This window comes from Mesocricetus auratus, unplaced genomic scaffold (genome assembly GCF_017639785.1).
Source record: "Mesocricetus auratus isolate SY011 unplaced genomic scaffold, BCM_Maur_2.0 Super-Scaffold_100023, whole genome shotgun sequence".
Lineage (NCBI taxonomy): Eukaryota > Metazoa > Chordata > Mammalia > Rodentia > Cricetidae > Mesocricetus > Mesocricetus auratus.
Window position 1 is genome coordinate 4,183,663 of NW_024429204.1, and position 24,609 is coordinate 4,208,271.

Consider the following 24,609-nt stretch of genomic DNA (forward strand, 5'->3'; position numbering starts at 1 on the left):
TCCACGGGTTGGACGGGACTCAGTGACCGCTGCTCCGGTGAACACTGATAGTGACCGCTGCTCCCTCCCATCAGTGAGTCACCTGCACGTAAACAGCTGACCCACCTCCTCCACATCTGCTGACACAATATCGTCCTGCTCTTCATCTCGGCCTCTCACAGGCTGGGACTGGCTGACGCGCCTCTGCTGTGGGTTCCGGATGATGTACGATGACGGCGACTGGCTGGAGCTGCAAGCAGGTCAGGCGGTGAGAACACAGGCGTCACAGTGTGCAGGTCACCACACGCTTCTCACCGGAACCCATGCTTTAGCTCATTCCTTACATCCTTCCTGTCCTCCAGCATCCTCAGATGCAAGACACAGGTGTCAACATCCATCCATGCATCAGCAGAAACCTGCTCTGCACCAGCCTGTACTCACTGACTCGTGTGTTTGTGTGTGTAAATCGTTAATAAATCCTATCCTAAAAGCAGTAACAACCAATCATAGAGTGCCCAAAGTTGCACCTCTTCTAAAACTTGACTTAGAAATAACAAAGGCAGGTGCTTCCATGTAAAATAAAGATGAAATTAAGTTTTAAACATACCAGAAACTGGAGATGTGATATTAAACAGTCTGTGGTAATTTCATTTAGAGATTCAGGAATGGGCTCAAATAAATAAAATTGAGCAATGTTAAGACGGAAAACTCATATCTGAGAGCCACTAAGCCAACAGCGCCTCGACAGCAGTCGGTACTCTCCAGCCAGGAAGCTCAGTGCCTGGTAAAACAGACGCCTGACTGCGGAAACAGAGGAACTGCAGGAAACCTTCACAGGTGAAAAGATCCGCCTGTGATCTCTGAGTTCGAGACCAGCCTAGTCTACAAGAGTTAGTTCCAGGACAGTCTCCAAAGCCACAGAGAAGCCCTGTCTCAACAACGCCCCCCACCCCCCAAAAAAAAAAACCTCTACCGGGCATGGTGGCTCATGTATGTCATCCCAACAGTTGGGAAGCTCAGGCAAAAGAACTGCCTTGAGTTTGAGGCCAGCCCAGGTTACAAAACCAGGTCTTGAGGTGTTGTAGGTTTTAGAAGCACTACAAATAAAAGTCAATATATGTAATTACTATTTTTTTTTTTTGGAAAAACAGCACAAAGTAATTAAGAAACTGGCTCTTCTCAGGGTACTGGGATCAGTATCCCATGAAATCCAGCAGACTTGGCTAACAAAACCATTAGACAATCAACTACACCTGAGAAGTTGTACAACTTAATTTACAAAGCTTTCAGAAATCAAAAGTTTCTCGATGGTAGGACCATGGCTGAAGAGCTTTGTCAGATAAAGTGGAATTCACTGAATAACAGGTGGTTTCCAGAAACGACAGAGGAAAACCCCAGCACTAAAGAGTCTTTTTCTTTCTTCTGTTTTAAAATTTGGTCTGGTTTTTTGTTTTTGTTTGAGACAGGGTTTCTCTGTGTAGCCCTGGTTGTCCCTGAACTAACTCTGTAGATCAGGCTGACCTAGAGAGATCCACCTGCCTGTGTCCTGAGTTAAAGGCACGTGCCACCACCGCCCAGCTATTTTTTTTTCCTTAATTTCTGTCTTGGTCCAATTTCCACTTTAGCAGTGAGTTGTTTTCAAGACTTTGTAAGCTTTCGGTTGCTGATACTCTGTTTTAATCCATGGTGGTCAGATATGTACCAAAACATCATCAGACTTGCATTCAGGTAACAAAATTAAACCTGAGGAAACCTGTTTGACGGACAAACACACCATTTGCCCACGGAGAACTAACGTACCTGCTTGACTGATCCGACGATGGCCGTGGTGGTAACGGTTCGACTGAAAACAGCTCTTCACTGCCTTGCATGGCGTCTATGCTAGTGCTGGCCAGGGTGAACGGTGCGGTGGGGCGGGCAATCCCCATCCTGACAGGAACAATCAGAGACTCTGCCACATTGCACAACTCTTCTACAGCATAAGGAAGCAGTGCTTGGAACACACGTTTGCATTTTCCAATTGGCTGAGGGATGAAATTGCTACAGCCGAAAGGAAAACAGAATCTCTGTGAGTCCTCTCAGACACATATTGACACCACCACACTAAAACTGTGTGTGAAAAAAATTTTAAGTGCCTTACTTTTTCTTTTTGGATGAAGCCATTTCCACGCTAAGAATGACAAACACTCTTGCCACCGACCGTAGAAACCTCATTGTCACTGCGACTGCTTCTTCTCGGCGTCCAGGCGTATATTTGTTTTGAAGTTCTTTTACTAATGTGCCCAGTAGAGTATCCAAAAGCTTTAAAAGTAATCATTTTATTAATGCTGAGATTATTTCAAAGGTGTCAAATATGAAGTATGAGGCTCTGGTACTTTGTAAATGGTAATCGTTCCCAACAAAGTATTAGAAATGATTACTGTGTGTGTGTGTGTGTGTGTGTGTGTGTGGAGCTGAGAGAAACTTGTAGGAACTGGTCTTCTCCTTGGACTGAACTCAGGGTGTGTGCCAAGTACTTTTCTGTATCTGCCTAACCACCTGGCCAGCTTCATAACAAAATCTTGGAACAAACTGAGCCAAACCATTTACAGAGTCACTGTGTGTCTGATGGATAGTGGGTCCCAAATGTATAGCACCTTGGCTTTTGTCTGAACTACATATACCCATCACAATTGTGTAGAAAAGAATTTCAAATATGTCAATCAGCACACTGTGTACTCTCTACAGTACACCTCAAGTACAAAGTAGATCCAAATATTTGCAATTTCATAGCTACTAAACTATTAAATACCATCTTATGCATAGTTTGTGAAACAGATATCAACTACAAATACCCCATTTTGTGTTTTTTTTTCTTTTTATAATGTTTCTTATAACAACTTTTACATCAAGACATGTTGCATTTCATTTCAGGAAATGGCTAGGCTATGGTGTAAAAATTTCCTATGGATATATTCACAAAACATTTTTGCTTTCTTAATTTTGCATTATTTTGTCCTAATTCTATGCTGCTATTTTCAATTATTTAGTGTAGGTTTGTAGGGAACAGGGCTGAATGGTTGTAATCAGAGGTTACTAGCATCACGACTGACTTAGACTCATGGGGTGGTAAGAATCAATGAACTCACCAAAATGTCCGCCGTACACTTGACGATAAGGCAATGGGTGAAACAGTCCAGCCGTATTGTACCACTCTGCTGGTTGAGGTAGACTTGCTCTTCCGGCAAGAGGTGGCCTACCCTACTGCTGGCACTCAGACTGGAAAAAGGAAAGACAGACACGCTGCAGAAAGCAACACTAACTCAGGATGCAGAGACAGCTTCAAATGTCCTAACAGATACATACGGGTCCTTATTCTCCTGTGATCCAAACATGATCATAGATCTTAAGGCATTCCAGTCCTGCAGGACTCGCTCTAGTGCGAGCTGGGCAAACCTTGGAGGCTCTAAGTCGTGATCAGGCATATCTGAATCTGAAAAGGAGGAAGGGGTGGGTCAGACAAATAAAGCTCACTGCTTTGCACACAGTCACAACTGTTCGGAGCACTCACCTTCAGGACTGGCTGTTTTCCGGTTGCGATCCTCCCTGATTCGTGGTGGCCTGTACTGACAATGTTCCACTGTCTGCCTGGCCACAGTCTGTACTAGGAACAGCAACAGGTGCTCTCCCCTGGAAAACAGAGCATGTTGTGAGCGAGAGAGGTACCAACACCTGCTGAGCGCTCTAATCTAAGAATTCTACTTGCCTACTGTTTGGCAGGGTGACCAGATTTGTAGCAGTGAGCAGGCGATAAAGGAGATCAAGACGAGCTGATTTCTGTCCAGCAATCAGAGTTTTACACTTACATTTCTCCCAACAATCACAATAGGCTGTTGGTGAAGTCCGCTTCAGTCTATAAGGAATTCACAGCAAAGTTCATATTTGGAAAAACTTTCAAACAGAGATCTACACTAAACCAGAGATGTGTGGTTTGGTGAAAATGCAAAGTGTAACCATATACCAAAAAAAAGAAAAAGAAAAAAAGAAAAAAATATTTCATGGTGTGAAATCCAGAAAGGAACACTGAGATTCCTATAAAAACAAGCAGCACCCTGGAATGCTCTCAGACAGTCACTTCCTTTGTCTTTCCCCAACCAACCCTAGGGGGCCCCATTGGCATCTAACTCTCTAGCCATTATCAGCAGCCTTTTCTTGCATCTGTCTTTACAGACAGGACTGCAAATGCTGTCAGAACATGACCTGCCTGGTTCATCCTGCCTGCCCTGGAGGTCAGGCAGGGCAGTGAGCACAGTGTATAAATGCAAATGCACTTAGCATCAAAGCAGAAATGGAAAGGATCTCTATGCTTGCCTGTCTATGGGGCAGGGTGAGTGAAGGGTGGAGGCACTACAGTGTGCCACAGGGCATGTTTAGAAGTCAGAGGGCCGTTTGCAGGAGTCTAGTCTCTGTGTCTGTGTCTGTCTGTCTGTCTGTCTCTCTCTCGTTATGTGAACCAGGGGTCAAACTCAGGGTCATCAGGCTTTGTAGCAAGTGCCTTCACTAGCTCTACACTTGTTACTTATATCAGGGTTCCTGTTGGTAGCCCTGAGACACCGCAAACATTAGGTGTTGCATAGTTTTCCTTCAGGTCTGTGAAAACTAATAAAACCAGCTAGGAGGACCCCATTTTGGAATAAAAGATTAAAGGCATTTAAAAATACAACAAGGTATAGACCAATTACTCATCATGACATTGAATGATGGGGGTGGGAACAGTTAAGACTGCAGAGTGCAGAGGAAAAAAACTACTCTGTGCACACTTAGAAGCATTAATCTGATTGATAGTAAACAGAGTCTAATCACATGTTAATCTGCTTAGTTGGTAAGAAACGGATTCTAATCACACATTCCTTAGCCTATTGTCCTGCTTTTAGTTAGGAGGACTACACATAACAGAAAACAAGTACTTGACAATACACAAAATCAAAAGCCACATTTCTGTATATATGAACTGAAATGCAAGGAAACCTCAGACTCTAAACTATGGCAACAATTGAAGCATAATGGAAGTACTTTGTACTGCAATACACACCTCAATACCTTGTAAGACGTTTAAAATACAACTGGACTTACTTGCAATCGTGCCCTTTATGACAGACCCTTGCGCATTCTGTACAACAACAAAGTGACTCCAGTAAACCACAAGTTCGACATTCAAAAATGTCCTGAAATTAAAATGGATCACTTTTTTAAAAGGAGTAATCACATGCATATCATTGTAACTTAGTCACAGGTCATAAGGGCAGGGTAACGGGAACAAGGAGGGCGTGATGAATGTGTAACTGACAAGGTAAAAGGATGAAAACCAATACTACTAGGACATTAAATAATTCACCAAATAGACAGGAACTGTAAAATCTGTATCAAGAGTGTGGATCAGACTCTGCTGCCTGTGAAGACCTAATTCTCATAATCTACCCCATCTAATGGAGTACTGAATGACCCTTTTTGCCATATTTACATAGGAATCAAATAAAAATCAATTCTTTGGATAATTTCTAAAGTAGAAGACAAGAGCAGACATATTCACACACTGTTGGGGTCACTTGCCTGGTTGATGTGCTCTGCTCCAGTCCACGTAAAACTGCAGGTGTCATTGCAGCACAAGACATATAAAGGGGAGTCGTCAGGGTTAGTACCTGACGGGCAAACCATTCCCATAAACACATCTTCCTCTCTTTCGCTTGAGGACACTTCAGCTGAAATATCAGGACACAGAAATTCACCTATCAACAAAGAACTGAATCACACCACAACCTAGGAGCCCTAATACACTTTCAGCATAAATTAGAAACCACTTCCTGTCTAGTTGCAGAGAGCACAGGATGTTCTCAGGGCACCCAGCCCCTACGTGACAGCTCAAAATGTTTTTAACTGCAGTCTCCACTTCCGGGTTATCAGGCACACACATGTGGCACAGACACACATGAACACAAAATACTCATGCAAGTTGCTTTTTTATGAGAAGTTAGAAATGTATTTGAAAAAAGTATTAACAAAACTTTATACACACAAAATTATCGTGGCAGTTTCAATTCTATCACTTATATACACGAGTATGGTTTGAATAATTGCAATAGTAGACATGAAGAGAATCAACTCAAATTAAAAATGAACAACTCATCTAGGCCTTGACTATAGTAATTACCTTTTGCAATTTTCTGGGCTGTTTCTAAGATGGTAATTGCAGCAGGATAAGCTCGGCCACTTACAGCTGACATAAAGGGGGTCATCCCTCTTGCATCCCTAAAATGAGAAAAATTATACAGACATGATGGCTCATATCTTTAAACCTAACGCTAAGGAGGCAGAGGTAGGCAGATCTCTATGAGAAGCCAGGCAGGGCTACACAATGAGCCACTGTCTTAAAAACACAAACAGAAAAGAAAGGGAGTTTTTATTATAAACACACACTGAACTTTGGTCTCAAGTCACAGAAAGATTACTCTGTGCCGCTGTTAGAGACATCATCTTCCCACCGTGTCTACGATGGCCCTGACCACTCTCCTGCCTCAGCTATATAAGTGCTGGAACCTTGCATTACCCATGGCAACTTCATTCTGCACTCTGACCCGACTAACATAAAAGTTGTTTCTATTCATGCAAGGTATATGCTCTGATGCTTAGAAGGCCTCTTCACTAAAGGAAATGTAAGTCCACATCAACTATGACAGCAGCATGAGTAACACTCTAACGATGGATCTGAACAGTCAGTCGCTGAGCTGCTTACTTGGCGGAAAGGAGCTCCCGTAGGTACGGCTGCAACACTGCACTATCACACAACAATTTTAATATAAAATGCGCATTTGCCTTTCGATCCTTGGACTCCACTACAGCAGGTTCTGTGGAAGGACCTGTAATTAAGCAGAGCCATTCAGTACCAAGAAAAGGTGAGAAAGACAGAGCTCTAGAAAACCTCAAGTTCATAGAGTACGCCACCACAGCAAATTATCGTGATACAAAGAATTTAAGCATATAACACCTTTTATAAATTTCAATTGATTTCTCAATGTGTGTGTGCAAACACTACACTGTATTATATATATAGAAGAATTATATATATAAGAATATTATATATATAGAAGATTAAGTAGAGTGCAATACTTTCTAAACAAAGAAAAAGAGAACCTCTGAGACAGAACTATGAACGTTATTCAGATCCCTGTATCCACTGAGTCAGCCCAAGCAGACAGCAGTCTGGTCTTACCTGGGATGGTGGAGGTGCTTGGTCCTTGACCACTGCCAGTCGCTGCTGTGGTAAGAGATCCCACAGCGGGGGCCAGGATAAAATCAATGTCACCATCTTTCAGTAAACAGAACAGCAGGATGCACATCATTATGAGCAACATGCCCTAACCTCTCTCCTAACAGGCCTGAAAGCTTTGCTCCACAAACCAAGGGTCAAATCAAACAAAAGGTTAAGTGGAAAGTTCTTTTCCAGACTATGGAAGGAATCCACTGGGCAAATCATACATTTATACTGATGTATTACCAATCAAGGTACCATCAAGCCTTTACCAGCATAGAAATAAATTATGCCAGAGAATATTCTAAAAATAAATAAATAAGCAAAAAACAACAAACAAACAAAAAACCAAACCCCTTAGATAAATTTTTCCACTAATCAAGTTGTAGTGTTTACATTCTACCATCAAAATGTTAAGTATTTCACTAAAATGTCATTTCTTCTTTCACAACCTTGCCTTTTTATTAAGCACTAAAGAAAACAAGAGCTCTTACCAGGATCCATTGAAGGAGGGTCAGGAACCCAACTAGGGGGGGCTATGGGGGGTGAGACTGGGTCCTGGTGGTCACTGGATGAAGCTCCAGCCTCATGTCTACCCAGACCAGCTGCTCTGAGTGACCGTCTCATCATTTCCCGCAATCTCAGACTAGAAGGACAAAATCACAACTCATTACCACGTCTAAGCTGGCAGCAGGTGTACAGAGGCCCATCTGAGAGCCGCTACACTGTTGCATAAGCAAGTACTCCAGGCAAGGGAAGTGCAGTACAAAGACCAGCTCTGTAATCACAGACGAGTCAGTGCAGGACAGAGGTGAAGCTAGGGGCGGAGCTTAGTACCCAATGCAGCCCTGAGAGCAGCAGTGCCCTAGCGCACTTGAGCAAGGTACGATGAGTATGATCTTTCACACACTTAGACAGTACAACAGTTTCTCAGACAGAGTTCCCAAAAATTAAGTTCAATAACAAATACTAATAAAACTACTGATTAGTACAAAATGAGTATCATTAGCCTACTAAATCCCTTTTCTGTGAACTCAAAAGCAATTAAACTAATATCCACATGAATTAGATTTTTAATATCAAAAGATGTCCCCCCATCCAACAAAAAAGCCTTCATAAACAGTACAGCTCACACATTCAAGAAATGAGTAAAACTAAAAACATTACTGACCAAGTGTGATTTGTTCCCTCCTGCTATGAGAGAGAGAGAGAGGGGGGGGGTGCATAGGTGCCCTACGTCACGAAGGCCTCATGTGGGGACTGGTGCCTTCCTACAAAGCCTGTGCTGTACAAGAATAAAGAAAAGCTTCCGCTAGCCACACACTCATGCCTAGGATAATAGCGATCAAGAGAGCACAAATCCCTCTACTGAGCCAGTGCTTACAGCTTCTAAATAAAAAGTAAAGACTCAATTGTAAGGGCAAGATAGCAGATGGGAACTTCACTTTCCATGCAGCCAGACTCTCAAAGACATGACTTCCCATGGGAGAGACTAATACTGTATGAGAGGCATACTCTAACAATCTGAAGGGCTCTGTTAGTGGTTGCGGTCTCCAGCTGTAATCACTAGTTAATCAGAGCAAATGTCATTCTATATCAACATACTTTGCTTTTATAAGAAAAGGATGAAGGGCCTGAGTTTAAGAGGTTGTTTCCAGGAGGCATTTTTAGAAACTTATTTGTGGTGTGCTTTTTGGAACAAATGCTGGAAGACCCCACAAAGTTAAATTGTAATGTCTCAAATACTGGATTACCTATTAAAACATTAACTACTACAAATACCTATTGAACAGTCTTCCCCACCTCCCCAATTTAAAATTTTAAGATTAAGCAATTAAGATTAAACGTTTTTAGCAGCGTGACTATTTCAGTCAAAGGCACTCAAGGGCAGCTTTCTCCCCAGTTCAGGCCCAGCAGTCTGTGCACTGTGAAGACAGACGCTCCAGGTGAGCCCGAGGAAGGCAGAAGGTAGTGAACGGGAAACACTGGGATAACCTGAAAACGGATGTGTCTGGGGCTCATTAAGGAAAGTGCCAGGGTCACAGCAAAATGCCTACTAGGTGAGAAACATGACATACTGACTGCAAAGGGAAGCCAGGCAAAAGAAACAAATAGTGGCAAACTAGAGGTATACATATTCACCTAAAGGCATTCGGATGTTTAAAAAATTAACACTGCATAGGCCAAAGGAAACACATGTGGGGTGCTCTCCAACTTCTAGCTGAGAGCACATTAGAATAAATGAAGGTAAACGGAGACCATAGTCTCATCTTGAACGTGCAAGCTCCCAACTTTGCTGTTGTCATGTAGTCAATTCAATATTAAATAAGGGGTTCACTCCTTGTCATTTTTAAATTGTCCTTAACCTTTTTCTTCATTAGCTCATACAGATTCTTAAAAAATAAAAACAAAAACAAAAAGAAAATCATTCTTCAAGATGCTGTACACAATTCATGGAGATTCACCTGGATCCTCAGTGCTGAGGACAATACTGAGGAGGGGCCACCTTGGCTGCTAAGATTCAGAGTTTTGACAGTTCTTCACATAGGCTTGCCTGGAGTCATCGTGTTTTCTGACAATATGGAAGAATTCAAGGATGGTGTAATTTCCTCTTTGTGAGCACGTTATATCCATGCTATAGAAGCCTTAGAATCCAGTCATGTTCAAACATAACACTGTGACAGAAAAGTGAAGGTCATGCGTCTTCCCGTTAACAACGCTAGAGCACACACACCTGCAATCAGATGTACCAGTCAAGCTTTGCACTAACTGCCCTTGTACTCAGGACTACGCGTCATAGCATCATCTGAAGGCATTACAGCATTCCATTCAATGAGACTGCATCAGTCCTGAGCTTACGGCTCAGGATGCCCAGCCTGTATACTCATCAAGGGGCATCGCCTACAAAGTCCACTGTAGGCTAGAGGAGGATCTCACTTCAGTGAAGCAGTCTGTGGACTTCCTACTGCCCGGCGTGGATAATAAGCCTCCTTCCTGTGCTGTCATCTGGTCAGCCGGCAGCCCTGAGTTTGCACTGGTTAAGAGCACTGCAGTGGAATCTTCGGCAAATTCCTCAAAGGAGCTTACTCTGCAAATTTATTTCTGTGAGCGATTCATCGCCCACTCTTGAAGCTCCTTTTAGTCTTTGCCTTCAAATAATCCTTATATGAAAAGATGGCAGTATTGGCATTGGACCAACCATATCAGAGTCCAAAGTGACTGGCACCTGTAATTTCCCTGAGGAAATGAGATACCTGAAATAATTCAGAGACTAATATCTTCGTGAAGAATTTAAGTTGCTTTCCATTTTAGAGTCAACACTTTGCTTAATGTAGTTCTAGATAAATAAGTTGGTAATAATTTCCATTCTGTACAGCATACATAATGTTTCTGTACTATTTAAAACTATAATTTGGTCACCCACAGAGTCTTTTGTTAAGTCTCATTCACTTTTGGACCTTTTTGAGCTCAGGAAAACCATCAACTTGGTAGCTTTCCTAATGCCAAATTAAGAAAAAACAACATCTGGGAGGGAAAGAGGAGTGTGCAGCAGAAAACAGGCCAGTGGAGTCTTCGCTTGAGTGGGTGTCTCCACCTATCACGTGACTGCCCGCGAACAGTGCTTTCTCTCGAATGCCACGTGTCAGTCACAACACCCTGACCCTCACAGCCAGAAGAAATTTGTCTTTTTTCCTACCGAAAACCACTGGATTCTTTATTGTCTAGCCAAAGGCCTAGCAAGTTTAAGAGGTTATAAAGGATTGTCCATCCAACAACTCAGAAAACCTGAAAATTAAAACCAAACATTCAAAACAGACACCAGCCTTTTATTTCTTCCCAGATCATTAAGGTATCTGAGGAATGGACCTAAATAAGCAATATGAAAATTAAAAGATTGAGGGTTGGTTTTTGTTTGGGGTTTTTTGGGGGGGAATCAAAGACTATAAGGTGTTCCTGGGGGGGGGGGGGAATCAATGACTATAAGGTGTTCCTTGTTCTCCATCTAAAGAAAACAGCCACCTCAGAAGAAAGGGGAGTTTACATGAAGCTGAGCTGTGTTTAGAATCATCCCATTCATCAGGTGTCAGAGCTCCTAGTGTTCAAAGCTGAACTCTAATTAGTAATCAGACCTTTTCCCACAGTGCCATTGGAAGAAGCCAAAAAGCAAAGCAGGCCCCACCAATTCATGCACACGGACAGTTAGAGATACACACTGCTCTCTGTACTTGGGACTGTTTGCCTCCAATTAAACTTTCCGTGTAAAAATCATATTACCTTCGACTACTTGATGACGCAGCCCGGTTACCTGGGCCATTACTTGAAACGACTGAGATTGCGTTTGCGATGGCCTCCACAGCAGAGAGCCTCTCTGCAAACGTGTTTCTTTCTGAACGCTCTGCTTCTGAAACACAAGAGGAAATCAGGGTTTAACCCTGAAAACAACTGATAGTGTGGACTGATCAGTAAACACTAACTCACTCAGGCAGTACTTGAATTAACATAGCACACAACTGTTCTCCATGACAAAGCTTCAACTATGACCTCTGTTTCTTTATTCTGCCTCATTTCAGGAGCATAAAAACTTAAGTAGACTTGAATTTGCCTTTTACTGCTGAGTTAAAAAAAAAAGACTCACTTATTAGTATGTCAGCCTTAGTTTATATGCTATTTATAAACAAGCCCTAGGGATTCTGGTGGAATAAAAATGAAACTTGCATACCACAACTCCATATGCACTTACCGCAGAAGCATCAGCAGAGTTCAGAGCACTTACAAAGCAGCTCTTAGGTTCCTCCTTGAGTCAACTTAAAACTCCAGGGCTCAACCTGGCTTTGGTGGCCACACTTTAATCCCAGCACTCAGAGGCAGAGGCAGGAGGATCTCTGCGAGTTTGAAGCCAGCCTGGTCTACAGAGCGAGTTCCAGGACAGGTTCCACATCTACAGAGAAATCCTATCTCGAAACAATCCCCCCAACCAAAACAACAACAAAAAAAGTCCTCCAAGGCCAAAACAAACAAACAAAAAAAAAACCACCTTATTGACTTTTCAAAAACATGTAACAACCTAGCAACTTATTTTTTCCCTTCTACATTCCAAACAAGACACTTCAGGGGTGGGGGACTGGGGGCTGGAGAGACAGCCAGCTCAGCAGTAGGAGCACCCAAGTTCCCAGGGACTCCTACTGAGCTCACATTCACCCTAACTCCGCCTCCAGGAGAACCAACACCTCTAGCCTCCCCAGCACTGGCCCAAAAGTCCACAGACAGACACAGAGATGAAAACTTTTAGGGAGTGGAGACATGCCCAGTAATTAAAACACTTCCTGTTCCTCCAGAGGACCAGAAATCAGTTCCCAGCAAGTGACTCACAGCTGCTTGTAAGTGCAGCTCAGGCAATCTGATAGCTCTGCTCTACTCAGACACCTGCAGCCCCGTGTGCACACCCACAGACCTAACATGTACACAGCCGCGTGTGCACACCCACAGGCCTAACATGTACACACACCCACAGACCTAACATGTACACAGCCCCGTGTGCACACCCACAGGCCTAACATGTACACAGCCCCGTGTGCACACCCACAGACCTAACATGTACACAGCCCCGTGTGCACACCCACAGGCCTAACATGTACACAGCTGCCGTGTGCACACACCCACAGACCTAACATGTACACAGCCGCATGTGCACACCCACAGGCCTAACATGTGCACACACCCACAGACCTAACATGTACACAGCCCCGTGTGCACACCCACAGGCCTAACATGTACACAGCCCCGTGTGCACACCCACAGGCCTAACATGTACACAGCCGCCGTGTGCACACACCCACAGACCTAACATGTACACAGCCGCGTGTGCACACCCACAGGCCTAACATGTACACAGCCGCCGTGTGCACACACCCACAGACCTAACATGTACACAGCCCCGTGTGCACACCCACAGGCCTAACATGTACACAGCCGCCGTGTGCACACACCCACAGGCCTAACATGTACACAGCCGCCGTGTGCACACACCCACAGACCTAACATGTACACAGCCGCGTGTGCACACCCACAGGCCTAACATGTGCACACACCCACAGGCCTAACATGTACACAGCCGCGTGTGCACACCCACAGGCCTAACATGTACACACACCCACAGACCTAACATGTGCACACACCCACAGGCCTAACATGTACACAGCCACGTGTGTACACCCACAGGCCTAACATGTACACAGCCGCCATGTGCACACACCCACAGGCCTAACATGTACACAGCCGCCGTGTGCACACCCACAGGCCTAACATGTACACACACCCACAGACCTAACATGTACACACACCCACAGGCCTAACATGTACACAGCCGCCATGTGCACACACCCACAGGCCTAACATGTACACAGCCACCGTGTGCACACACCCACAGGCCTAACATGTACACAGCCGCCGTGTGCACACACCCACAGGCCTAACATGTACACAGCCGCCATGTGCACACACCCACAGACCTAACATGTACACATCATTGAAAATAGGCTTTTTAAAGTCATTAAGTTCATTTAGTATCAACATACTCAGCTTATATGTTATTCCAAACACAGATCAAACCTACTGCTGGCTTCCGTATCTAACCCTCAGAAATATTTTTACTGCCCTACAAAGTCAGCCCTTCCAAGACTATACAAAATAAGAAGAGTGCAAGTGCATGTTCTGTACGGGGAGTGGGGGTGGGACTGGGGGAGGGGGGTGGAGGGTGTCAGCTTCTCTTCCCAAGCCCTTCCAAGGCCTGGTTTTGGATCTGAGTCTTACCCTCTTCTTCCTTAGTTTCCTTGTTGCTAGTTGGAAAGCAAACAGATACGCAAGCATGCAGAATGTTCCGGTTCCCATCACATCTGTGGCTGATGAACGTCTGCAGCATCTGTAGGTTTTGCTCTAAAACAACTGCTTGCTCAAGATTCACAAGATACTGCCGGCAGGCCTCATAGTCACAGCGGAGAATATGCTGCATTAAGGTCTGCTTCTGTAAGCGGGCAGGAGAGAGAGGGCAGAAAGACTTCAGTGAAACCGAGCAGCAAACATGTTCAAAATGGCCGCTCTAATGCAATCAGATTTTCAAGTAACCTGGTAAGAGCGGCTGGATTCATCTGTACTCTGTAAGAATAGTGTATCGGTGAGAACAGAAACGAACAGAAACGTTCTCTAACTTTGCAGCTAACGGAAAGCAATCATACGGTGAGTAACTAACTGAATGAGAACGCCTGGGGCATGACAAACTGACCGCGTTTGGTGACGCCCTGGTATTTACTAAGCTACTGTCAGAGCCCACTAAGCGAAAGGATGTACATTTTATTCAGGCTTACCCGCCGGCACCTCACTGTACGAAAGGTGCGCTTCAGTGATAAGAAGCACTCGCCTGACCACCTAAGGTCAATCTGCATGGCCCACATGGTGAAAAGAAGCGAACCCCACAAGTTGCCCTCTGCCCCCACAGGTGCCTCCCACCACACCACCCAGTCATGTGCATACACAGTAATAAAGTGTGTAAAGAGTTACGCTGTGGTACGTGGAATTATGATAGGTGTGATTTCCAAAGTCAAAAGCAGACCTAACTCTCCAAGGCCTGACAGTGCAGTAGGTGTGCAGAGAAAACATCCTTAGTCATCCCACAGCACAAACACGTAGTTCAGGGGCTGGAGATGCCTGGGCAGTTAAAAGCATATGATGCTCTCGCAGAGGACCCAGATTCTGTTCCCAGAACCCACAGCCCTGTCATTCTAGTTCTAGGGGATCTGGCATTTTGCTCTGGCCCCTGTGGGCGCCAGGAATGCACACACTGCACAAACATGCTTGCAAACTTTCATATACATATAAAAACACACACAGAAGTAGTACCAAAGGGAACACTTAATAGAACATAAAACACTTGCTTCATTTTCAAAAGCAAACTCATTCATTATATGTAGCTTTTACTAGAACAAACAGGTATGCAGGGGAATACAGACGGACAAAGAGAAGGGCACTAAACAACTTCTTAGAAAATTGCCTTCAATAATGCTTCCCTCCCCGGGAAGAAAGTGCAATAGAGAGGTCATTGTCCACATGAGAAAATAGGTCTTAAGGTACTTGGCATGTGTGGCAAAAGCTGCTTTCGCTGTGGAACTGACTTCCACTCTGGGTACCACAGACGGAAATCTCCTGTCTTGGCCCTCGGCACAGACACCACTTCCTCAAAAGCTTGCTATACAGTCGGTCTGACTTCTATCTGTGACCACTATGCTGTCCCAACAGTATATACGCCTTTATTTAAAAAAAAAATGATGCCATAACTGATGATTTTTCTTATCTCTGTTGTATTAAAAAACTATTGGCTCTTATAGGGAAGGAAGGAACGAGATTTTTCAAGAATTTTCTCAAGATTTCAGTATTTCTTTTGAATTAAAATGTTAAGCGATTTCAAAAGGTAATTTACCTCTACAGCCATGATGATAACAGCGGCTTTCTTTTTGATTGTTGAGTTAGCAGGAAGATTTATTAAAGAATGCACACCCATCCCAAGACTACTAATTGGTGGGAGATCAAGCCAGTCAGGGTCCCGAATTCCTCCCATGCAGTCTTTGGCCATGGGGTAGATAGTACCATTTCCATCTCGGAGAATAATAGGAGATTCCTGTAATGGATGAAAAATAATAATGCTCGATCCCAATCAAAAATAATCATACAACCCTACTGTGACCATGCATGCCCAAATTGTAAGTACTTAGGAGGATAAAATATAACAGGGAGAGCAAGAATTCAAGTTCAGCCTAATCTGAGACTCTTATCAAAGAAAGGAAGGAAGGAAAGGAGGGAGGGAGGGAGGGAGGGGAGGGGAGGGGAGGGGAGGGGGATGGAGGGGAAGGGTGAGGGTAACCAAAGATTGACTTTACACTAAGTGTGTCTACTTTAAAATAAAGGTTAGCAATATCAAATCAAATCTAAAACTCTCAAACAGAATGTGCTGAACATCCTGAATTTTTCTTCAATTTCTAGTAGGCAAACGGTAAGTAACACAAAAATGCCAGCTTTGTATCTGTTCTTAAGAAGCAAAATTGAGCCTCTTACCTGCCCAGCAGTGAAAATAGCTACATTCCTCTCATTCTGACCAAGAAAAGCAATGCTGCTTGTTGGGAAATTATTTTCTTGTTCAGCTTTTCCCGTAGCAAGATCAAAGATACAGTACCGCACCCAGCTCCCCGTCTTCAGAACGGCATGCACACCTTTCAAAGGCACGGAACGGAAAGTAGAGAATCTTAGCATTACTCAATCTTAGCAGTTACTAAATTTTAACCTCTCCAACAACACTTAGGAATAAAGTCAGCCACATTTCACTCTATTATGCGACATGCCGGGGGCAAAGACTGTCAAGTCAGCACTCCCGTATGTGGCAGCTGTAACCAGGAAAGCTAGGAACACTCACCTTTGGAGTCCACATTCACTGCTAGTATTTCAGTCTTCTCTGGTATACAAAGCTTTTTAGGAGTCCTCTGGAAACAGTCGGGAACTTTCGGTGTACCTCCGGTTTTGACAACCTGCCACCAACATAGGGAGTTTTGCTCTCACTGTAACAAAGCCACTGCATCCATCCCAGAATACACTGAGAACCCGATACGATACCTGCAGCTCGTCAATTCTGAGCAGCCTGCAGTCCTGCAGGAGTGAAGAAGGGTCAGCATCCGGGCCAGAGCTGCTCGGACAGTTCGTGCTACTGGATGTTCCCGGAAACTTCACAGCAACATAGGCACCGTCCACCTTCAGCACCTGAAAATAAGAGGCAAATACAAACATTAACAGTAAAAACAGTTCATGTGAAATTAGCATGCAAATTTCACCTGCCAAGCTGATTTAATGCTAAAGTCACCTGAATCCCTATAAATATGTGACCTCAGTGAGCACAACATTGTTGCATTAACCTGAAAAAAACAATTAAATCTCTGCTGTCACATCCACATTCAAGACTAAAAGAACCAACTCATGGAGCCAACGATCTCAAGGCATGTTAACTACTTACTGACCAAACCTCTCAGCTTCCTTCTTTATTGCTGTCACCTGACAGAAAATGCTTTCTATCATTTGTAATGTAACCTAGGCTGCTCTTCACGGTGCAACTCAGTGGGAACCTTGAATAAATTGTGATCCTTCTACCTCTACCTCCCAAGTGATGAGATTACAAATAAACGACACCCTGCCCAGTCTGCCACTTTCTTCAGCATGTAGGCCAGTAGCCTAGAAAGCTACAAACCTAGATCTTCAAATGGAATTAGCATGACTGAGTAAGTTCAAATTACCAGATGCATAGCGTGTGGCAACACTGCCATCTTGGTTTTTCATCTCCTTCCTTTGCGTACAAATGAAAAACCATATTTTCAAAGGTCATCATATTTAGAAAATAAAAATAATTAAAAAGAAGTCACCGGTATTCTCTACCTGTAGGGATATTCAGAATACGTACAAAAGGGTCAATTAATTAACAGCATTGAAGCTGATGGCTTCTCTTTACTTCAGGAGGAAATGAGGAGAAAGCAGAGAGCAGATCGTAGAGAACAGTGCTTAATGCTACGATCAGTCCCCTGCGGTTTCAGAGTTCCAGTCAGACTGCATCAAAGGAACGCAGATGGCTCAGCAGCACACGCTGTGCAGTTGTGAGGACCAGTGCAGCTCAGTAAGTGTCCTGCAAGAAGGGCCTGGACTCTGGCTGCAAGGGACTCAGCACACAGACACACACTCACGTGAGCATGCATGCACACCTCACACACACATAGATAGTAATCTGCTCTCTTCAACTCCACATGTGAAATTACCCCAAATAACTTATAAACAAAACAGCACTCCAATGCCCAAGGCACACATGTGATAGCAATTCTTGGTTGCCAAAACTTAACTATCTGAAATTAACTAAAACTCCAGGCGCAGGGTACTCCTGTAAGGGATTTTTTTTCTTTCTTAATCTGGATCTTTGGAGTGGGAAACTACACCTTTAATCCACCTAAATTTAATCTGACCACACCCCCTGCTGGCAGCCCACAGAGGATACAGAGCAACCCCCTTCACTCTGCCCGCTTGCTCTCACTCGCTAGCTGGTCATTCCTTCCCTGCCCTGGAGCAGACTTTTCCAGGATCCCAGTGTACAATGAATACCAGCCCAGACATCGAGCCTCATGGACTGACCAACTACTGGGTCCTTGGACCTTCCTGTGCAGTAGAGAGCCACTGTTGGACTAGTTGGATCACAGCCTCTAAGTCATTCTAATAAATGCTGCGTGCGTGCGAGAGTATATACCCATTTCATCAGCTCTGCTCCCCAGACGGCCCTGACTAAGGCCGCCCAGCATCGTCTCTTCACCTTCAGCATCAGACACAGAACTGACACTAAGGAACCACGGAGGGAGACAATATGAGGAAAGGCATCCATGAGAAAGGGGTCTCAGACACTAACCACGGAAATCCTCAAATGAAGTAGTCAGTAACCAATTCTCATGTGTAGAGAACAAACCTTGCCGACAGGAACATTCTTGACGTCCTCAACAAAAACAACTTCCCGGAGAGACCACTGCTCTTCGTTCACCTTCTCCTCTTCTTTTGGGGCAGGAGTTGATCGACGCCGTTCTTAGACAACAACAGAATGGTAAGTACCAAAGGAAAACATAAAACATCTTTACAGAGTCCATCTAAGCACACCAGCAGTGCAGAATCCTTAAGACCCCCCTCCTTTCTGAAAACTAAAGCTCTCATCTCAGTAAACTCAGCAATTAAAGAAGGGCTATACCTGGTTACTGCCAAACTACTAACACGACTACACACTAAAATGAGTTATGCCAACATTTAAAAAGGAGTATCTGCTATGTTCTTCTTAAAACCATCATAGAACTCCAAAGTGCAACTTTCAAGAAACTTGAAACCCAAGACATGGTTCTAATCTTAGCTTTATAAATTACATAAATCCTAAGCAACAGTTGAAATCCTGTCAAAGTATATACAAAATAGTTAAGTCTCAAAAAGAACTGGAACATACCCTGGACAGTGGGGGAGGGACAATTTCCTTTGATGATTACAAAGAACTTTATTTTTAAACTATGTTTCAAAAACAACTGAAACAATTAACACTATACATAAGTAGTCTCTTTCTGCTTGAAGTTGTACAACAACAGAAAATAGCAAAAGCACAGGCAATACCTAGGAAAAGCCTGTTTAAATGCCACTGAGTTAACAAGTGAGACAAACAGCCCTCTGTCTACCTGGGTCTACACAGCGCACAGGAAACCTACTGTAGGGCATTGACGCGCTGCTGGCTATGGAGGAGGCGTCGCTGCAGGTGGAGGCGGGGGATGGCGGGGGACCCATCTCTGTCTTCACAGGTTCCTGCTTACTCTCAGGCCTAAGTGACAGAGCATTGTCTTTAGAACTAGGAGTAAACAGAAACTTTCAAACAAATTATCAAAACAAGTTTAGAGTGGGGGGAAGTCTTATTAAATGGATAAGAGTTTTACACATAAAACTACAGTTTCATGCAATAAAAAATATAGAGGACACACATCAGAAAGATAACAGTGCAAAAAGCAAAACAAAAACAGCCAGGCATTGGTGGGAAACATGCCATTAATCCCAGCACGGGGGAGGCAGAAGAAGAGGAAGAAGAAGGAAGAAAGGAGGAGGAGGGAGGGAGAGGAGGGAGGAGGGAGGGAGAGGAAAGAGGAGGGAGGGGGAGAGAGAAGGAGAAGGAGAAGCAGTCACACTCTGAACAAAGCCCCCAGGCCTTCTCTAGGAAAAAGCCAAAGCATCCTAACTGTGACAACTCTATGTTCTACAGGTGATAAAGCATACATTTATATACAGTAAAATCATTTTTAGTCACAGCCCCTTAGTTTCTCACAAACCTTCTAAAAGTTTTTAATATATCACATACAGAAATAATTTGGGTCTTCATCTTAACCCTCTTGCTTCCTAATGCTCTTACTGGGAATTCTACCTGAATGTATTTAAGAGGAGAAAAAAAAAAAAAAAAAAAGACAGAGTCTCACCATGTAACCCTGGCTACCTGGAATTCATCATGCAGACCACACTGGTCTCTGCTTTCCATGTTGGGATTAATTAAAGGCATGAGCCAAATGTTGAAATTATTCTGAAAGTAGCCACGTTGTTTTCACCGTTGTCTTAAGCAACAGAGCTAAGCCCAGCAACCCTGCTGCTCCGTCCCGGGAGAAGGTGGAGCAGACCAATATTGACTGATGGCCAGCATTCCTCCCGCGAAGGTGCTTTGCTTAAGCTCTATTTAAACAGAAATGGCTGTGTTCTCAATATAGAGCTTTGTTGATAGAAACTGATAAATCCAAAGAAGACTGTGAAAATCTCTAAGTTATACAGTCTGAGTATCATATTCTGTTCATCTTGTTTACAGGTTATGCCTGGTTGTTTGTTGTTTTGGTTTGAGACAGGGGGTCTCTCTATGTAGCACTGACTAGGCTGAACTCCCTATGTAGACCAGGCCAGCTGTGAACGTGAGGTTGTGTTCCTGCCTCTACTTCATGTGCCAGGACTACAGGCGTGCACCTAGACCTCCATGCCCAGGTTGACTGACACCTGTGCACCCAGACCATCACACCCAGAAAATTGATATTTGTACATAAAAGCTGACCCAACACCTAGCACTATAAATTTCAATTTTTTATAGAGTTCAAAAATATGAAAGTCTGATCTATTTTTATTTTTAGGGCCACTTTTAAAAAAAACCTAAATTATCAAATTTAACTATTAGTGTCATGGATTTGATTACTTTTTTTTAACTTTTTATTTATGTATGTATCACTGCTCTGCATGCATGTATGCCTGCAGACCAGAAGAGGGCACCAGACCTTATTATAGATGGTTGTGAGCCACCATGTGGCCGCTGGGAATTGAACTCGGGACCACTGGATGAGCCAGTGCTCTTAAACGTCTGAGCCATCTCTCCAATCTGGGTTTGATTTCTTAAGACTATATTTTTAGCTTACTAACAAACCCTGTGCTTCTGAGTTTCAGCGTGCACTTGTATGTAACATCAGAAAAAATGTCAGAGGTTATATTGATGAATTTATAAAATTTATAATCATATGAACACCTGTATATGTAGTGTAAGCACATCATTTTCCAATGTACCAAAATTTAGCGAAAAAGAAAACACTCTTCCATGTAATAATAGTAACATGTTTTTATCAGACTAAAGGCTCTAGGTAGAACATGTTAGAGCTATGTGACACCTGCAAAGAACACGAGCTAATGACAAAAAGGAGGAAGGGAAACAAAGACCACACAAAGAGAAGGCTCCATGTCAAGTGTGTGCCTTACTGAGAGCTGGAGAGCCGGCTCAGCCATGAACTAAAGCACCTGCTGCCTTTCTCCCCCAGCTCCACACACACACACACACAAGCAAAGCTCGGCAGCTCCCCATTTCCTGATGCAAACTCTTGATGGCCACGTTCACACACACAGCAGGGCCGCGGTACTCACTTTGTCTCGATGGTTTTGCTGGCTTTTTCCATGCTCTTCAGGCTCTCTGGAGACCGCAGCTGAAATCTACAGCTGTCATTCATATTCCAAACTGACTCCATTAAGACACCAACTTTAGGAATCCCAGCACTGATTGAAAACGCAACTGCTCCAGCATGATAAAGAGGATTATTTCTTAAGCACACCTAGCAAACAAAAGAAAATCACAGCCAAGGTGACACAGCAAACAATGACAAACAGTTCAAACGTCTGCAACAGTGGGCTTCCTATGTTTTCCAACACAAGCCTCCACTCAACAAGGGCTCACTGAACCTCATCCAATCATCAGACCCTACTTCTAATCAACAGAGATTCCGTGTCTGCTAGACACACATCCTTAAGACTCACGCGGTCAGGGTCAGCTGTTCCACTGAGGGACAAGTCAGCAGAAACAACAGGAAAAACTGGAAATGGCACAACACTTCAACTAAAATGTGAAGGGACTACTACTACGTTCTTCTCTACTCCAGGCCACTGTGCGCTATCTCTTCCTAACTCTGATGCTCCTCAGGAGCTAGCTGATACCTGTCTCTATCAGAAAGCGTCTCTATGGATGCTTTCCTGAGAAGGACTAGCTGATACCTGTCTCTATCAGAAAGCGTCTCTATGGATGCTTTCCTCAGACGCTTCATTCAGTGTGCACTGTAATCTTTCAACTTAAAGGAAGCAGGTGTGACAGCTTAGGCCTAGAAATGCCTCAGCAAAGTCAGATTCCTAAATAAGCAAATAAATAAATATAGGCCGTGACATCAGGGGCTTAAACAAGTTTCAAGTGTCAATAACCTGTACATTTCTCACTTGCTAGCTTAAGGATAATGAACATTAAAGGACCTTGTACAATAAGGTTACACACCAAAGCTCTAAAAGCCAGGTTTGTGGCACTTACCCACGCTGAAAGAAAGCTGCACACTGTCGGGCATAGCATAATAGTGACTTAGTTCTCCCCAAGACAATTACATACCATCAACTATAGGTCTCAAAGGCAAACTTGGAAAAAGGCTTTAGCCAGACTTTCAGGAAAAACAGTCCAGTCTGCCGCCTTCCACCACAGCCAAAACAGCCACTACGGGGCATGCTCCTACCTTCTCTTACATGTCTCTCTACCCAACACTCAGTAACTGTACCTACTTAAAGTCATATGAAAATCAGCGTCAGGCATAATGGTGCCTCCTTTTAACCCCAGAACTCAGGAGGCAAAGAGAGGAGCATCTACCTCTGTGAGTTTAAGCCCAGCCCAATTTTTATAAAGCAAGTTGCAAGCCAACTTTCAAGGCAGTCCCACAAACCTTCCTCAATAAACTACATTTCTGCTTCACTTGAAAAAGTAAAATTTTGCCAGGCAGTGATGGCACACGCCTTTAGTCCCAGTACTAGAGAGGCAAAGGCAGGTGACTCTCTGTGAGCGAGTTCCGGGACAGCCAAGGTGGTCACACAGAGAAACCCTGTCTCAAAAAATAAAATAAAATCTAGTGAAAAGAGAGCAAAAAATATTCAAAAAAATTTACTGGAGATTCAAACTTGCATTAGCATTAACTGAAATTACTTATTAGCCCTTATCACAATAAATGCACTTGCAGACAAGGAATAAATCCTAGTCTGGGTCAGCAGATCACTCAATTCATACAAGATGAATACAGACGGACTATTAGGATCTATGGGTGCAGATGGAGCTAACCAACTATTCTTTCTGACAGCAAACCATGCTTTTCTTTTCTGTGACTCCATAAACCTCCAGTTTCAAAACAAAAACTTAATTGCACCTCGAGGCACTCTGATATGGTCTATCCTTCAGCAATGTTACCAGTCTATGGTGTTTAAAACTTATCCTTTTGGTTGGAGAGAAGGCTCTCAACAATTAACACACACTGCTCCGAGAGAGGACTTGGGTTTGGCTTCCGATGCCCACATGACCACTCACAACCAACTGTAACTCCAGCCCCTACCCTGGCCTCCTCCAGCACCAGGCAGGCACACATGCCATGTAATGTGCACGCACAGGCGAAAGTAGTGAAACCCATAAAATAAAAGCTCTTAAGCTAAAACCAAGTCATAGAACCTTCCTTCTCACCTCCCCTGCTCACAGTATGTCCATATAGTGCACTGAAGCTGGGGTCAAGCATGACTAGGAGGGACAAGGACGACTGAGCTGGGAGCGCTGCGGGGCCAGCCAGCACACCACACTGTAAGGGCCGCGTTTGTCCTAAGTCCTAGGGCCTGAAGCTCTCAGAGCCTGCTCTCATTCCAACACTTATAAGGAATGAATTTATCACAGCAGATAAATCTCCATCAGGTCCTTCTGATCCCAGGTCATCCCATTTTAATAACCTTAATAACCAGTAAGTATATACCTAACTCATATGACAGTAACAAAACCTGAACTGAAAAATAGTCAAAATATCAGTGCAATCGTCTGTGAGAGTGCACGTGCGTGCGTGCGTGCGTGCCCACGAGTGCAGGTACCTGCAGGACCCAGAGGACTGCGACCAATCACCTGGAGATGGAGTTACAGGCAGGCAGCTGTGAACGGCCCAACAAGAATGCTCAAAACTGAACACAGATTCTCTGCAATAGTGCACTCTTAACCACTCATCTCTCGCACCAGCCCTCTCAGAATCATTTTACAGGTGTTTGTGCACACACTTGTGTGTACACATGTGCCCTGGTGTTGAGGGTGTAAGTTAGGGACAACTCAGCCACGCTATTTCACTCCTCCCGTTCTGTAGGTCTCAAGATTCAAGATCAGGCCATCAGATTAGCAGAAAGCTGAGACACCTCCATAGCTCAAT

The 24,609-nt window shown here is 43.9% G+C and overlaps 1 protein-coding gene across 8 annotated transcripts in view; it reads right to left on the minus strand.

Moving 5' to 3' along the window:
• Ubr5 (ubiquitin protein ligase E3 component n-recognin 5) overlaps nucleotides 1-24,609 on the minus strand; it is a 101,299-nt gene that overhangs the window by 28,469 nt on the left and 48,221 nt on the right. For 5 of the 8 annotated variants that reach the window (XM_040730503.1, XM_040730504.1, XM_040730502.1 and 2 more), the window contains exons 14-35: nucleotides 21,785-21,969; nucleotides 19,567-19,676; nucleotides 18,795-18,907; nucleotides 16,919-17,062; nucleotides 16,722-16,833; nucleotides 16,367-16,521; nucleotides 15,735-15,932; nucleotides 14,075-14,285; nucleotides 11,540-11,666; nucleotides 7,759-7,910; nucleotides 7,226-7,321; nucleotides 6,749-6,872; nucleotides 6,167-6,264; nucleotides 5,569-5,744; nucleotides 5,092-5,183; nucleotides 3,725-3,871; nucleotides 3,530-3,648; nucleotides 3,325-3,451; nucleotides 3,108-3,237; nucleotides 2,120-2,280; nucleotides 1,780-2,019; nucleotides 106-229 (exon numbers count right to left, since the gene is read on the minus strand). In XM_040730503.1, coding sequence (XP_040586437.1) covers nucleotides 106-229; nucleotides 1,780-2,019; nucleotides 2,120-2,280; nucleotides 3,108-3,237; nucleotides 3,325-3,451; nucleotides 3,530-3,648; nucleotides 3,725-3,871; nucleotides 5,092-5,183; nucleotides 5,569-5,744; nucleotides 6,167-6,264; nucleotides 6,749-6,872; nucleotides 7,226-7,321; nucleotides 7,759-7,910; nucleotides 11,540-11,666; nucleotides 14,075-14,285; nucleotides 15,735-15,932; nucleotides 16,367-16,521; nucleotides 16,722-16,833; nucleotides 16,919-17,062; nucleotides 18,795-18,907; nucleotides 19,567-19,676; nucleotides 21,785-21,969 — 3,141 coding nt within the window. The remainder of the gene's footprint in view (nucleotides 1-105; nucleotides 230-1,779; nucleotides 2,020-2,119; nucleotides 2,281-3,107; nucleotides 3,238-3,324; nucleotides 3,452-3,529; nucleotides 3,649-3,724; nucleotides 3,872-5,091; nucleotides 5,184-5,568; nucleotides 5,745-6,166; nucleotides 6,265-6,748; nucleotides 6,873-7,225; nucleotides 7,322-7,758; nucleotides 7,911-11,539; nucleotides 11,667-14,074; nucleotides 14,286-15,734; nucleotides 15,933-16,366; nucleotides 16,522-16,721; nucleotides 16,834-16,918; nucleotides 17,063-18,794; nucleotides 18,908-19,566; nucleotides 19,677-21,784; nucleotides 21,970-24,609) is intronic. The other 3 variants (XM_013115282.3, XM_005072641.4, XM_005072640.4) reach the window with 1 other exon arrangement.